Source organism: Myxocyprinus asiaticus, chromosome 27 (assembly GCF_019703515.2).
Source record: "Myxocyprinus asiaticus isolate MX2 ecotype Aquarium Trade chromosome 27, UBuf_Myxa_2, whole genome shotgun sequence".
Taxonomy (NCBI): Eukaryota; Metazoa; Chordata; class Actinopteri; order Cypriniformes; family Catostomidae; genus Myxocyprinus; species Myxocyprinus asiaticus.
In genome coordinates, this window is record NC_059370.1 from 28201894 (window position 1) to 28219416 (window position 17523).

The 17523-nt window shown below is 39.1% G+C and overlaps 1 protein-coding gene across 1 annotated transcript; it reads right to left on the minus strand.

Annotated features, from left to right (window-relative positions):
• Positions 1-703: 703 nt before the first annotated feature.
• LOC127418322 (coagulation factor IX-like) lies at positions 704-7464 on the minus strand. Its single transcript, XM_051658871.1, has 8 exons — positions 7333-7464; positions 7012-7187; positions 6907-6931; positions 6524-6637; positions 6261-6395; positions 5822-6126; positions 5546-5672; positions 704-2082 (listed from the first exon to the last, which is right to left on the minus strand). The coding sequence occupies exons 1-8, from the start codon at positions 7385-7387 to the stop codon at positions 1502-1504; spliced, it is 1518 nt and encodes a 505-aa protein (XP_051514831.1). The 5' UTR covers positions 7388-7464; the 3' UTR covers positions 704-1501.
• Positions 7465-17523: the final 10059 nt, after the last annotated feature.

Here is a 17523-nt window from a genome sequence, read left to right on the forward strand (position 1 = left end):
TGGGGCATGTGATGTGTTGTTTGTATTTTGGCAGTTCACGGGTGAGGTTAGCTTTATTAAAATCTTCCATAATAATAATAAGTGAGTCCGGATGTTGTTGCTCCGTGTCTGTGATGTGACCAGCCAGCTGTTGCAACGCTGCGTTCACGCACCCTTGTGGCAGGATATAAACACTCACCAGAATGAACGAGGAAAACTCCCGTGGCGAGTAGAAAGGCTTACGGTTGATGAAGAGTGCTTCTAAATTAGGACAGCACATCTTCTTCAATGCTGTTTCGTTGATGTAAAAGCATGTTTCACCGCCTCTCGTTTCCCTCGATGATTCCGCAACGCGATCTGCTCTGAACAGCTGGAAGCCTGCCAGATGAAATGCACTGTCCGGGATGGCTTCATTCAGCCAGGTTTCCATGAAACACAGAGCAGCGGAGTGAGCAGAAGCAGTTTGTCCGTTTTGTTGGCGAGGGAGCGGACATTCGCCAGATGAATACTCGGCAGAGGAGTCCTAAAGCCGCGTTGACAAAGCTTCACAAGCACACTTACTCGATTCCCTCGCGTGTGTCTTTTGGATCACTTGTAGAGCACCGCTGAGTCTTCAACTAAGATGTCTAATAAAACATCTGGCAAAAAATTATCGGATGTGCTCTGCCAAATATTCAGCAGTTCATCCCTGGTGAAAATGATTGGGAAAGAGGGACAAAAAACATGACAAACAAGCAGTTTATTCAGCGCACTTAAGCATCTCCTCCATGACATCCATTAAAAAAGAACAGCATCTGCCTCTGGTAAAGGGGCTCAAGTCAATAAGCATTCGGACCACAATGTCAGTCACTTGAGATAAGAGAACCAGTGGCATTTGGAATCAATTACATCAAACCTGGAGGCGCGTCCATTTCAAATGCACCATTTTTAAATGAACACAAGCGTGAATAATAATTGAGAGCAATGACAGAGGGGAGGATTATCAGTGAATAACAACAAATTTGCCTGTTCCTCACACAAAGATTCCTCACTGTTCCTTTCGCATTGTTTCTCCAGAAGACTTGGAATATAGCGCACCAGTCGTATGGACTACTTTTACTTGTCTTATTTGGAGCTTGGCATTTCAAATCAATATCCGCTTTTGTTTTATGATTAACAGCTTAGTGAACAATCTGCAGAGCATTTTGTTTAACAGAATACTGAAGATAACACTGGGTTTGTCATGTTGATATGTAATTTACTTTTTTTCTTTCTTTTTTTTAGTTGTAATGATGGAATCTTTTTGGCCAGCCATCGCCATCTGTTCAGCAGTCTAATTGTATTTATTTAATTTGCTAACAAACCAACTTTATTTACCATCAAAATCTTTGTCACATATGTTACATTTTCCATGTACACAGACATCTTTCATCAAATAAGACAATATTTCTCTTGTTTAACATTAATTATCACAGAGTATGTTGACCTAAGACAGTGTATTGTGACATTAAAATGTCATGAATTCAATATCCACATCTTGATGTCATTGGTCCACATTAGTAAGTTGTGCTCCTTTAGTAACACCCATTACATGCTGGATCCAACGGTAATAGTTACCGACCTGTGTGTACACTCCATACTTCCCTTTCTTGGCACATTCTTCTCCCCAGCTGATGATACCAGTTAGGAACCAGATGTTATGGTGACGCATGGCATGGGGCCCCCCGCTGTCCCCCTGACATGAATCCTTAGGATTATTGGAATAGCCAGCACAGAACATAAAGTATGTAATTAGGTCACTACTGCTCTCCTTACATACAGTTCTGTCCACATAGGGCAACTGAACCTTTTGTAGAGTTACTGCAGTTTGTCCTTGGAAGCGCAGCCGGCCCCAGCCGCTGACGGTGGCAAGACCTCCAGACTGGAGCAGTGAGTTTGAGAAGTCCATGGGTCCCAGGCAGATAGGCCATACCATTTCAGTGTAGCGGATGGGTGTGTGTAGCCTCAGCAGGGCAATGTCATGATTGTAGAGGCTTAGTTTGGGGTTATAAAGAGGATGTAAGATGGAACGGTTAACTTCCAAATTTTGTTCTGTGCCTTCAGATTTGTAGATATCATGCTCCCCTGTGAAACAAGGATGTTCAGTTTGATAACGTGATAATAATGTGAACTGGTCTGGGATCAAAGCACCCAATTCCTACTTTTAGAACTCATGAAAGTGATTCTTGAAACCTGTCAAGGAAATGTCCTGGTCTTATTTTGCTCAAATTAAAAGAAACAAATTAGAAATTATATTTTACATATAGAAAATAAAGCCTGCTTTTAGCGCTATTAAGATTGTGTAATTGTTACTTTACAACAAAATAAATAAATACTGTTATGGTAATGAGAATCATTGAAAACAATGGGAATATTCAAAGTAAAACATCTGGACATTTTACATTTATGAGAATTATGGGAATAAATGTGCTCTGAAAATAATGTCACTAGTGTGCAAAAAATCTCAATGATCCTAAATGTAATTTATTTGGGGTTTAATATGACCAGGACATTTTCTTGATATGTTTCATGATAATCACCCTCAAACTCATTTACCAAGTATGAAAAACACTAGGAATTTGTCTCTTTGCAGAATCAACACTTTCACAAGAAATGGCATTTGTGTCCCCATAACTTACTATTATTTCAGGATACTGAACTTATTTGATAGCTTAACTATAGGTTCCCTATCTGTCACTCACTTGACGTTGTGTCGATGTAGTGACACTAGGGGTCACTCTTGGGAGCCCGAGACACCTCTGGTCTTTGATAAAAGGCCAATGAAAATTGGCGAGTGGTATTTGCATGCCACTCCCCCGGACATACGGGTATAAAAGGAGCTGGTATGCAACCACTCATTCAGATTTTCTCTTCGGAGCCGAACGGTCACACTCACTGAGCTGAATTCCCACGACTGTTCATTAACCTCAGCCCTGTCGTTGCTGTGTCCGGTGCGCGCTTTACGCATCTATATGGATCGCACGCAGAGCTTTAGAATCTCTGAGCAGCTCTTTGTCTGCTTTGGTGCACAGCGGAAAGGAAGCGCTGTCTCCAAGCAGAGGATAGCCCACTGGCTCATTGATGCCATAACTATGGCATATGTCACCCAGGACATGCCGCCCCTGGTAGGGCTACACTCTACCAGGGGTGTAGCGGCGCCCTGGCCAAGGGTGCCTCTCTAACAGACATTTGCAGAGCAGCGGACTAGGCAACACCCAACACCTGTGCAAGGTTCTACAACCTCCGGGTGGAACCGGTTTCATCCCAGGTAGTGGCACGCAACACAAGCGGATAAGCCCGGGATTGCCGGCCGGGTGTATCGCTTGCACATAGCGCCTTCCACCTCCCTTGGAGCTGAAGACGTGCGCCATTAATTCCCAGTAGTGTTCACAAACTTTGTTCCCTAGTTGACTTCCTCTGAGCCCTGTGGCAGTCGAGTTTCCGGAGAGACTCGCTGCTGGCCCAGTACACGTGCGAACTAAGAGTCCTGTTCTGGGGTAGGTGCTCCGCATGTGGCGGTTCCCTGTAAGGCTAACCCCATGCGACATATATCTTCTGCTAATTCGTTTCCCTGTTGGCAAACTGCATCTTCCTTGGACAGATCCCCTCTGCCCCAGTCTCCAAGTTTGTAGTAACTCCTCCCCCATTGGGCAGGATCTGCCTTGAAGACTCTCCACATGGTTGGAAAGACCATGTGACGTATTTTTCCACTTAAATATCCCCCCCTCACTTTGGGTGAGGTTTGGTCTCCGCGGTGTCTTCCCCTTGGGAGGGACACCCCCCAGCTAGACCTGGCGGCCCAGTCGGATAATCCCCTTTCTTTTTTAGGGAGTGGAAAAAAAGAAAGGGAAAAGAGGCCACGACTGGGTTAAGCCTGTCTCTATCTTTTGGGTAGTCGACTTGTCCCCAAAAAGGGCCGTTCGACACTCATAACTATGTTGGGGGAGGTTACGTGTTGACCTGGTGTGCTGGCTATGAGGCGCACAGTAGTCTGCCCACCACACACCGCCAATTCACGTAACACAGTTCAGCCAGTTGTGGCGTTTCGTATAGGGACCCCTATTGTCATTACATTGACACAACGTCGAGTGAGTGACAGATAGGGAACGTCATAGTTACTTGTGTAACCTCAGTTCCCTGATGGAGGGGACGAGACGTTGTGTCCCTCCTGCCACAACGCTGAACTACCCGCTGAAATGGCCGGACCTTATATGGGCTGCTCAGCATAAAACCTGAATGAGTGGTTGCATACCAGCTCCTTTTATACCTGTATGTCCGGGGGAGTGGCATGCAAATACCACTCGCCAATTTTCATTGGCCTTTTATCAAAGACCAGAGGTGTCTCCGGCTCCCAAGAGTGACCCCTAGTGTCACTACATCGACACAACGTCTCGTTCCCTCCATCAGGGAACGGAGGTTACACAAGTAACCATGACATTTTTTAAACTTTTAATTGTTTTGTTTTTTTAGCAAATTTGCATATCCACATTACTTTTTAATGGGTTATGAAATTTTAAGTATATTTTTCTTTTATTGAGGTTAAAATGTATTGCTTTCACTGTCCATGTATGTTTTTCTTTCTTTCTTTCATTCATGCTCTTTGCATTCCTGGTACTTGAACTGGAAAATAAGATTTATTTATTTATTTATTTTAAATAAATGGGCACAATCCTGAAATTTTCAGACACAATCTGTTTCTCGAGAATGACCCATAGACAAAAGCATTTTAAAGGAATAGTTCACCCAAAAAAGAAAATTCTCCCATGATTTACTCACCCTCCTGGCATCCCAGATGTGTATGACTTACTTTCTTCTGCAGAACACAAATTATGATTTTTAGAAGAATATCTCAGCTCTGTAGGTCCATACAAAGCAAGTGAAAGGGTGCCAAATTTCGAAGCTCCAAAATCCACATAAAAGGAGCATAAAAGTTATCCATAAAACTCCAGTGTTAAATCCATGTTTTCAGACATTAAGATAGGTGTGTGGATGAGAAACATACCAATATTTAAGTCATCTTTTTGTCATAAATTCTCCTCCCTGTCCAGTAGGGGGTGATATGCATTAAGAATGTGAATCACCAAAAAGAGAAGAAGGAGAAAGTGAAGGAAATAGGACTTAAATATTGATCCATTTCTCACCCACACTTATCATATCGCTTCAGAAGACATGGATATACCCACTGGAGTTGTCTGGAGTATTTTATGTTGCCCTTATGTTGATTTTTGAGCTTCAAAATGTTGGCACCTATTTACTTACATTGTATGGACCTACAGAGCTGAGATATTCTTCTAAAAATCTTCATTTCAGTTCAGCAAGTGAAAGAAAGTCATACACATCTGGGGTGGCATGAGGGTGAGTAAATGATGCGAGAATTTTCTTTTTTGGGTGAACTAATCCTTTAACACAAATACCAACGAAACTGCATGAAATAATTAATTTAAGCCTATATTTTAATGACTCCACCCATCATTCTAAATAAATCATAAACAATTTCATCAATATTTTCTTGGCTGTAAAAATATGCTGTTCTGTTGTGGGATCATACCTACTCTGACGAAGAAGGATCCATTCTTGTTACCCTCCAGACAGTGGGCTGCTGTAATGACCCATAACGGACTTAGAATGGAGCCTCCACAGAACACTTGCTGTGTTGTGCGAGACACCAGCGCCACCTAGAGAACGGCAGTAAAATGGGATAAATTATATTATTTTGGTTGTACAAACCACTTGTGGTAGATCTGCCAGCAACTCCGTAATTTACCGTTACATGAAAAATAATTTGTTGATTGTTAAAGCATCTGAGTTTCAGATTGTTTTTTACCTGCCAAGGGATTTCTCCAGGTAAGACAGGATTGCCACCAACAATTCTGTATTTTGGTCCACTTACTGTTGGTATAGGAGACGTCAAATACTCATCAAATACCCATTTAGGGAGTTTAGTGAGAGAGGACAAGATTTTGGCTTCTTTCTGTTTAGAAGCTGTGGAGGTGGTCCGATCGTCTGTTTTGGGTATGCTGGATGTTGATGTGTTTGTCCTATTGGAAGGCTGTGTGCTGATTGTGGGAGTGGAGCCACTGACAAAAGATCTTGCAGCTGTTTTGCCTGCTCTGCCACATGGAAACTTAACTGGCAAGACATACATACACAAACAAGATTGAAGTTATACTGTATTTTCTGTGTGCTATGTGAATTGTTCAGTTAGACACCTCATCATATAACTCAAAAATGTCACACCATTGTGGGATTGGGAATTTAATCACCTATCGGTTGACATGAGAGCCCATCTTCCATGAGTTTGTATCCAGATGCACACTGACACTCTGTCTTACGAGACTCCAACAGCATACAGAAATGCTCACAGCCACCGTTATCAACATTACACTGTCTGGCAGTCACTGATAAACAGCACAAAGGATCCTGTCGTTTATCTTTGGGAATTTAATAACTGTGTGATCATGATTTATTTACGCTAAACAAGGTGGATTCTAACTGTGTGCTTGAGGAAAGAGAGTTCTTCTCTAACCTATTTCACAGTTTTTGCCAACAAAGCCTGGCAGGCATTTACAGGTGTATGTGCCCATCTGGTCCTCACATGTGCCTTGGTTCTGACAAGGTGGCGGTTTACACTGGTCCCCATCTTAAAGACAGAATAATTTGTCAACAGTTGAAATTATAATTTAATAAATATATAAATAGGCAATTAATGTTATTTTATAATTATTATTTCTAAATGTATATAATTTTAAATATTGAAATCCAGAAATATTGTTTTATTTGTCTATTAATTTCCTAAAATCTGAGATCTTACCCTGTTTGTCCTTGGGTATTGCAGACACACACAATCAACTGAATTACAACATATGAGTTTAAGTAAATATGACAGTCAATGATTAAACAAAGACTTACCAACATAACTCACCCAAAACTCCATCTGAAAAACATGGACCAACCACACATTTATGGCATTACATAAATTGATTACGAATGGCGAATCATAACATGTCTACTCACTGTTTTTTTATCATTTTCAAAGATTTCTCTGGCCTCCTCAAAGACACACTTCTCTTCTATACACTCCCTCTCCACATTCCCCTTCAGAAACTCCTCAAACCATCCTGTGTTTGCCCGCCTCCGTCTTGACAAAATACCGTCTGCTTTCTCCCCATCAAGGAACACTGAACCTGGGGCTTCGGTTAAAGAGTTACAGACTAATATGTATTGATTATTATTAACCCTCAGAAATTTAGAAAGTGAATGCCAAACATGCTTTAATATTCTTTGCCAGTGCTCAGAAGTCTGATTTAGGAGAATAAATGGTTTTGAAGGTTTTACCTGCGAAGGCCTGTAGCAAAATATATGGGAATAGAACAAAAATAAATGAAGCCATATGTCAAACCGAATTCAGTCGAGAAATAATCTGAGCCAATGCTCCAAAGTACACCTGCCTACTTGACTGTCAAACAGATAACTGTGGCACATGCAATTCTGCGTAACTGAGCAGTGTCAGATATTTTATCTTCTGATATTAAAATAATAATAATAATTTATTTAACCTACTGTATAATCAAATGAACATTAAATACAAAAGTAGCAGCAAATAGTGCACAATAAAAACACTACTAGAATACATTTTAAGTCATTGTCCAGTCTTTATGTTAGATCATAGGTGTAGATATAGGTAGGGATGATGGAGACATGTACCAACTATCAGAAATCAGAAAATTTTACCACACAAAAAACAATTCTTTAACTTTAAGGGGTTTTTTTGTTTGTTTTGTTTGTTTTTTTTTTTTTTTTTTTTTTTTTTTTTTTAACTATTAAAGGTACTTAGTATAAATTATTCTTGAGTAAATTATTGTTCTACCTCTTCTGAAGGAGCGAATAAATGGTGTTATCACGTGGCACCTGTGACTTTTCTCAGTGCTAGTCAGGATGCACCAATCACAGTCGTTTGTAAGATTTAAAAAAAAAAAAAAAAAAAAAAATCTGGAAATTACAGGAGCGGATTTCCATTGGTGTTTTACATCCAATCCTTGAAATATATAGATTTGAACATGCAAACTTTTCATGCGCAAATGTTTCATGCGCAAATGTTTCCTGTCTAAGTCAAAAATGTTCTGAGTTTTGCATGCAGCCCAATGGAGGATTCTGCTTTTTCAGCAGGTTAGCGCCCTCTTGAGGAAGACACTCTAAAATTTGAACGATTGTGTCAGCTGTGCAGGATTTTAAGATGCTCCTTTCTCCCAGTGACTCCAGATAAATGTTTTATTTTGCACATTGGAGAAGACCATTGGGATAGATTGGAATATAATGTTTTGTCAGTAAAATAAGGCATTTGTGATCAAATAAATAAATAAATAAATAAATCATTAATTGTAGTCTAAGCCTAAAGCCTATCTTATATACTTTGTTCAGGAGGCATACTTTTCCAGATAAAAATGTAATGTAGGAATGAGGGGAGTTGGAAAGCAGAAAGTGGTGGGAAATATCAATGTTCCATTCTCCCTATAATGTGTTTATTTTGTGAAATTGTCCCACTTTCCTGCATTTTCTTAATACCAACATTTGTGAATGTTATTCCTTATATGTCCGTACCAACTTTCAAACCAAACCTACGTCATTGTGTTAGATTATACAGCTTTCAACTGTCTACCATCAAGGCAGATATTATTGTGATGGCTATTTCAACTTTTGGAGTTGTTGGGAATGCTTCCATCACATTCAGTGTAGTCAGAGCTAAACTCACAACTTAATAGGCCTAGAATAGAATATTATGAAATCTATCAAATTTTTGTAACAAATTGCAAAAATAAAATACATTTAAATATCTGCAGCATTGCCATTTTTGTCATTTCTGTCACATTTTTGCCTCAAGCTTTGGTTCATTTCTGACCAAACTGAGAGAAATAAGACAACAAAAGAAAGTTAACAATTGTCTCTTCACAATTAACTCTATTAATAGTATTTTACTCCTCATTTAGCTTTGACAGAGCATTGGAACTATTTTTAAACCATGTTTAGTCTCATTCCCGTACAAGACTGTCACACATACAGTAGCTCTGGTAATCAAATGACACCACTAGACCTTATAACAACTCTTTTCACTTGCACTTTAAATCAAAGAATCAAGTGTTTGTTTTTTGTTTTTGTTTTTCAGATGATGATGTTATAAATCTGAGACAGGTGGCAATAGCGATGCAATTCCCTTATTCACCAGGAAAGTCAAGACTGAAGTTTGATACGAATTTCCACTAGATGGCGACAATGCTCTAATGAATAGATCGTTAATGGAACCGTTCCATATTTCCAGGTTTTCATTTTTGATATTGAAGCAGTTTAGTATTCAATGTCTCTCCCCTTGAATCTGAATCAGCATGTTGGAGTACAGCCCAGTCTGAGGTCCAGTTCGACTCTAAGTGGTCTTGATCTACCCCACCCCCCTCTGGGAAGGTGTTATCTTCTCAGATGGAGCTCTCTTATTGACTGTGGGTTATTGACTTGTCGTTTTCATCCAGCCATTATATGGCTGAATTATTAATTTCTAAATAATTAACACCAGCCTTCAATCCCACTGTACGAGTGCCAATCAGTCTGAAATGGAGAGTTTTCATTGCTGAGATGGGGTTTGGATGACAACCTCTTATGGTGCAATCAACAAACTGTTATTTCAGCTAAGAGCATGAGTAATAGTGACTACATCACTGAAAACGTTTTAGTTATGACACTTAATGCTTAGAATAGCTTGACCCTCTGTTAGCCTTGAATTCTCCACCATTTTTAAAACAAACTCCATCAGTCTGTGCTAAAGTCTCTGAGGGCAGCTGTTCTTACTTAGAGGTGGGGGTTGGTTGGGGAGGGTCTGTGCCATGGTTGAACATTTACCATGGTAATTCCATTGTATTCTTCACAATATGTTAGAATATCATGTAAATACTGTATATAAATATTGCAATCCTTCAGTACATCAAAGTATCAAGGAATTATCATCTGACACCATCACTGTACCATGGTACCACTGCAGTACCTTTTTGTTTTTTGTAAGGGAAGTGCACATGTTCTCCTTTTGTTTTGGGGTGACAGAGGCACAGCTATGAACTATTTGGCCTCAGACTTGTGCAGATTGGGGGCTGATTCTGTGAATAGCGTTGTGGCTTGATAGCAAGGCAGGTTGGCATGGTCATGGTGAGCTTGTTGGAAGAGAAGCTGATTAAAAAATGGCATCATTGATTTCAGCAGTGATGTGTGTCTCTCTACCAGGCCCGTGCTGCTGGAAATTGGTACCATCTCCAATTAGATTAGAGGCTATGGTGAAGGATCTGCCCGCCCTGGTAGATAATAAAAATGTAATGCTTGTTCAGTGCAATCGATTATGGGAGCATCTTCGCCCAGGAGATGTAAGTAGATAGCAGAGGTCCCAGCGTTGTGAACTCTGCATGGGGCCCGTGTTGCTCATCAGAGTCCCAAGAGCCATTTGTACAAGCTTATTTTTGGCCTCAGAAAACTGAGCACCTGACTGGCTATAACATACTGTCCAGACAGAGGGCATGGAGGGAGAGATTAGAAGTTGTAAATGTTGCAGTGTCTCAGTACGTGGTAACGGGTGCAGATTCATCTGTTTGCAGAGATGCTTTATGTGCCTCTGAGCCACACTACATAATTAAGCTTATGATTAGTCATAATATTAGTCATACAGTGGTCCCAAAAATATGTGAATACTTGAGCCCACGTTTAAAGTTCTCAGAACTAACTTTTCTTTCCTTAGCCATTTGTGCAAGTAAGGGATAATGGTAACAATTTACACTAAGGTTGCATTAGCTAACATGAACTAACAATGAATAACACCCTTTTACAGCATTTATTAATCTTGGTTTATGTTAATTTATAGATATATAGTTAATGTTAACTAACAAGGAACAGCGCCTCTTTACAGTGTTTATTAATGTCAATTTATACAAAGGTATATAATAATACATTTCTTAACATTAAAATGGAGTTTAAATTAACCTTACTCAAGGCATTAGTTAACGTCAACTCACACGTAAACAACACAGCTTTACAGTATTTGTGTCTTGTTTAAATATACGTTATATTATATGTAATGCAAGCGGTCGAATTCATAGTGAACAACTACATTACCCACAATGCAAAGAGGGAACGGGAGACTCGCTGAAACTCTCGTTCAGCATTGACTGCTCTGATTGGAGGATCTCTTCTGCAATCCGGTTCCGTCCAACGCGGATTTTTCAAAGGATTACGAATGGACCCAACGTGGCAGAAACGATAAAGTTGCAAATCATGGACTAAACTTTACAATTTTTTTAAGGAAACTTGAGCGGAGTTCTCCCGTGCAAAATTTATTTGACAGTTTTCCCATTCTTGTCTATGTTGCTAACGATTTTAATGTTTTAATTACTTTTCTTCTGCACAGTGCAGAATTGTTTTTTCTCAGAACTGTATATGTGGTAGCCTATTGATTGTTGATTCGATAGTGATTCGATATTTCAATGAATGCGTTACCGTTGCTATGAAATGCTAAAAATGTCCTGCAAATGTTTGTAATGTGTGAATTGCTTTAAAATAATGTCTGTCAATACCTAAAATTAATGCTTTTTTAATGTTAAATAATAAGCCTACAAACATTAATAACGCATTAGGTAATGTTGAAATATGTTACACTTTACAGTAAGGTTCACAAATATGCACAGTAAATACTTTATTATCATTATCATTAATTAAGAGTCAACAAACATTAGTAACGCATTAATTGATGTTCAAATGGTTTCCACTTTACAATAAGGTTCATAAATAAGCATAATAATTACTTAATTATCATTAATTAAGAGTCAACAAACATTACTGGCGCATTAATTGATGTTGTGAATGGTGTCCACTTTCCAATAAGGTTCACAAATATGCATAATAAATACTTTAATTAAGAGTCAACAAACATTAGTGATGCATTAATTGATGATAATCAAAGGGTTTATATATATATATATATATATATATATATATATATATATATATATATATATATATAATTATTATTATTATTATTATTATTATTATTATTATTAAGTAGTTAAGTAAAATATCGCCCAGGAACATAGGTGAGTGACAATTCTTTCGATATCCCTCCAACTTTTCTCCTCCAAAATGAATGTTATCATATACACCTTTCAATGTGAGAAATGAGTTAGTAGTATATACACTATTTATTATTATATGCCTTCATTACATTAGGCTAATAAACACTGTAAAGAGGTGCTGTTCCTTTTTATTTCACATTAACTATATATCTATAGATTAACATAAACCATGATTAATAAATGCTGTAAAAGTGTGTTGTTCATTGTTATTTCATGTTAGCTAATGTATTAAGTAATGTTAAATTATACACCAATTTAATGTTAAGAAATGTGTTAGTATATGTTTTAATTAACATTCACCAAGATTAATAAATGCTGTAAATAAGCTTTGTTCATTGTTAGTTCATGTTAACTAATGCATTAACTAATGTTAACTACAATTAATGTTAAAAAATGCAACCTTATAAACCAAGACTAATAAATGCTGTAAAAGGGTGTTGTTCATTGTTCACGTTAGCTAATGTGTTAAGTAATGTTAACTTAATGTAAACCAATTTAATGTTAAGAAATGTGTTAGTACTGTATATATATTAATTAACATTTACCAAGTTTAATAATTGCTGTAAATAAGTGTTGTACATTTTTAGTTCATGTTAACTAAGGCGTTAACTAATGTTAACAAATGCAACCTTACTGTAAAGTGTTACTGGGATGGCGTATAGTCAGCTGGTCATTATCGCAAAATATACCCTAAAAGGTTTTCACTTGTGTCATCCTAAAATGGTTTATTGTTCAGTAATTACTAGCTGACTGATTGTACATTATCCAACATATTACACAACTAATTAGCAAATAAATTAATTAATAAGAAACATTAGAATGAGTTGAAATTGTTTATTATGTGAGATGGAGACTGAAGAGTGACATGAAAGACGTGAAACTAATCTAGCACAGCCACAGCATGTTGGAGATTGGCTGTCAGGAACAACTGTCGTGTAATAGTTAATAACTTGTATAGTGGTGGTCATTTTTAGTGCATGTATGAAGTCACACCCTCAAATTTACACAGCAGCCCTAGCAGAGTGGCCACAGAGTGTAGTTCATCACATTAACTACAGAAATGTTACACTAAGTTTGACAAAGTTTCAAATACTTTGTCTTAATTTTGAACAGTATATCTATTGTTTACATATCTATTTTTCTTATTTAAAACCTGAAAAGTGTTTTTTTTTTTTTTTTTTTGCTGAAAGTGCTATTTCTATAAAATACATGCCACTAGGTTTAGTTTTATTTAGTTGTATTTTATTTTATTTAGTTATCTAATGCAACCAGCTAAACCAGCTTAAAGTGGTATCCTAGTCTTAGCTAGTTTAAGATAGTAATGCTTGATCTCCCAGCCTAACCAGCTAGTGTTTAGCTGGTGTAGCTGGTCGGTCTGTTGGCCCAACCAGCTTGACCAGGCTGGGAGACCAACTAACCATCTTAGGCCATCTGTGTATTTAAGTTATTTTAGTTGAGATACTTATAAGACCACTCACTGAAGCTCAGTTTCACATGAATCCCTGCTTTCCATTAGAGAGATTGGTTATTCTCTATGAGACAACAGGCCAGAGCACTGACATGCAATGTTGAAACATCCCACCAACAGGAAACTGCACAGATCAAGAAAAGGAAAGGTTGTAATTACTTGACTTTGGTTTTAGAGGCAAGAAAACGAAAAACTAGCCATCTCAAACGAATGAAGACAGCCTAAAATAGCAGCCTGTCTGAGAACAATCTTCAAACCATGCAAGCAGCATAGTCTCTGCCTCTGTTTCTTCGGCTACAGGGATTAGGAGTGACTCACCATGTAAGTCCGTCAAACTGTTTTTCTCCCTTTCTGAGAGTGCAACATGGACATCAGTCACTCCAAGGGGTGTGTTTACCCTGATGCTGGTCCTGCGGGACATGGATGTGTGTGTGGGTGTTTTTTTTCAATTTACAGTGGCAAAATGAACCAATGCTATTATTTATGCAAATAACATAATTTTATGGAAAACTACATGCAGAAACTTGCCCCATTTGGGTTATACACTGGCGCAAGAAGTCTTGAAATTACCCTCTAACTTCTAAAGTCAACTTATCACAGTATGTCTCAAGATTGTAAACAGCCTTTGTATAAATGTCATGATCTTGGTCGGGTTACCAGCTTATTTCTGTGAGTCTGCATGTTTTTGTTCTCCTCGTGTGTTTTCTTCTGCCAGGTGGCCGGAGTGATTAGCGTTTCCTTGGAGACGCTCATTCACGCCGCTCGTGGGGCAATCACCCACACCATCCTGCCTATTTATTCTCCTGTTTGTGTCGTGTGAGTCGCCAGATTGTTTAGTTGCCCAGTCTATTAAGTCGTGCCTCCCTGTCGGTCTTGTTTTTTTTTGTCTCTATTCCAGTTCTGTTCCTGTGTTGGAATATTCTCCCGTGGACTAATGCTCCCTGGATTTATTCCTCACTGTGGATTACTTACCTTGGACTACTTACCCTGTTGTTTCCATTGGATTTTTCGCTGCCACTCTTCGCCCCACAGTGGTTCATTGCCTCCAACTTCAGTCACCATCCAGCTCTGCAACCTGTGCCAGGTTCCAGCCTGTCATCATTCATTATTTCATTCATCTCTGTGTTTTCAAAAAAGACTGTATCAGGAGTCGCGTGGTGCCAAGCGAAGGTCGGGTGTGTGAACGACGAGCTCTGCGCACTTTACTAGTTTTTGATTCTTTCTGTGTCATAAACCGGTGAGATTCAATACACCCTGCTACATAACTGTTCTAAGAGGTCAACATGTCAAAGAATTCAAAATCCTCGGGCTCTGGAGATATTAAAAGACACTTACATGATCAAGCTGATACCTCAGATAGGGCCGCAGACCAGGGACTCGGTTTGGACGGTGCTGCGGGAGAAATTCAGCGGCAACTGTCGAGCATGTCTGTAATGCTGACGAAAGTCGTAGCGGACTTGGAAGTTCTTGCTGTAATACATCGATCGATTATGGCGATGGAGGTGAAATTCTCTGAGTTGGTTAGAAGAATCGGGGACGTCGAGAGACTGATCGATTATCTGAAGTCATCAGAGAGGGAATTAGCTGCTAACCCGCTAGTGACCAAGACAGACTAGGAACGCGTTTTGGAAAAACTGGAGGATTTGGAGAATTGTAATCGGCGGAACAATGTCCAAATTGTTGGAAATCATGAGCATGAGGAAGGCAGAGATATGGTGAAATCCCTACATGAGGTCTTCCCGAGTCTGCTCAACATAACAGGCCATAAGCTGGAAATCGGATGAGCTTGCAGATCCGTGGAGGGAGACAGGCCCCAATCAATTCTGGCCAAATTTCTGAGATCATCCGATAATGATCTCATGTTACGTGAGGCAAGTAGCAAAGGAAAGCTCTCTTGGAAGAACCACAACATTTTCTTGTTCCCAGACTTTGTGAATTCGACAAGAGAGAAATGTGATTGATTCAAGGAATGCAAAATCTCTTACATCAATGGAAGGTCGCTTTTGCTCTGATGTTTCCAGGCAAACTGTGAATAGATACTAAGGATGGCCGCAAAGTATTTACATGTCCACAGCAAGCATTGTCTTTCATAGAGACAATGGGGTGAGTAAACCATTTGATGTTTCTCATGTGGCCCCAAGTGAGCTTTACTAGCTGTACATACACTTGACTGTCTGAGGAAGCTGGGCGCCATTTTGTTTCTTTTTGTGTTGGTTCCGCCTAGCGGCTGGAGTTTGTGTAGTAACACTCTTTCAAGAAATTCTTGCATCGACAGAGGATCACTTTTGCACTGATGTTTCAGGCCAAATTGAGAATAAATACTAAGGATGGCTGCAAAATGTTTACATGCCCACAACAAGCGATGTCTTTCATAAAATCAATGGACTGAGGAAGTCATGGTGTGTTTCTCGTGTTGCCCCCGTGTGAGCTTGGCTCGCTGGGCGTACATTTGACCGTCCGAGGAAGCTGGGTGCCATTCTTGTTTCTTTTTGTGCTGGTTCTGCCTAGCGGGTGGAGTTTGTTTTGTGGAGTAACACTCCTTTGGGACAGTTGTGGATGAATCTGCACGTTCTTTGTGCTTATGCCTCCTGTTGGCTGGAGTTTGTTTTGCGGAGTGTTTTTTGCAGGACATTGGAAGGATTGAGTCATCTGCTGCACTCATGAACAGCCGGCTCACTGAACATTCGTTTGACTGTCCGAGGACACTGATTTTTTTTTTGTTTTTTGTGCTGGTTCTACTAGTGGCTGAAGTTTGTTTTGTGGAGAAACACATCTTCGATACAGTTTTGTGAATGAATCTACACGTTCTTTATGTTTATTTTGCCTATTGGCTGGAGTTTGTTTTATAGATTATTTTCTGTTATGTAACTCTGTCTCACAAAATTTGTATAGAAGAACCGGACTTGAGCAATCCGATGGCAAAGTTGTCGCAGGGACTCTCGTAAGCGTACATGGACTGTTTGAGTTTAGAGGGATGGACGCTTGTTGGTGCTGTCATGCGCGGGGTTAATGTGCACATTTTTCTTATTTCTCTTTGTTTGGTTTGGTGGGAAGTTCAGGGTTTGTTGTTGCACTAATGGGGAATGTGGTCTTTATAATTTTATTTTTGACACACAATCTATTATTTCTAACATGTCAAAATGTCAGATGTTAATATGAGTGGATTATCTATCTCCACGTGGAATGTGAATGGGTTGGGGCACCCCATAAAAGAAGGAAGGTTATTTCTTTTCTTAAACGTAAGAAATATGATATAGTGCTTCTTCAAGAAATGCATCTTTCCCCGCACGAAGCTGAACAATTTGGGAAGATATGGGGTGGACATGTTTAGTTTGGCTCAAGTAAGAGCAGGGGAGTCATTACATTGATAATAAACATCTACAATTCAAATGTCTCAAACAGATTAAAGATAAATTAGGAAGAATCATTATTGTTTTAGCAGAGTTTCAGGGGCAAAGGTTGATTTTGGCTAATATTTACACACCTAACACTGATGATCAGGGCTTTTTTATAGATCTTGAAGGGATGTTGCAAGCCGCTGGCACCCCTCATGATATAATATTGGGAGGAGACTTTAATCTTTTGATAGACTCAGTCCTTGACCATAGTGAAGCAAAAGTCTGTAAGCCCCCTAGAGCAACACTGATGCTTCACAGGATGTGTAAAAATCTTGGTCTTACAGATATTTGGAGACTTTTGAACCCATCTGGTAGGGACAATACATTTTTTTCATCAGTCCATAAGATTTATTCTAGAATAGATTTTTTTGTTGATATCTAAGTCCCTCATTTCATCTGTAGTGGACTGCTCAATTGGAAACATCTTAGTCTCAGATCAGGCCCTGGTGTGTTTACAGGTGTTGCCACATACAGAGAAAAATAAATCATATAGTTGGCACTTTATGTA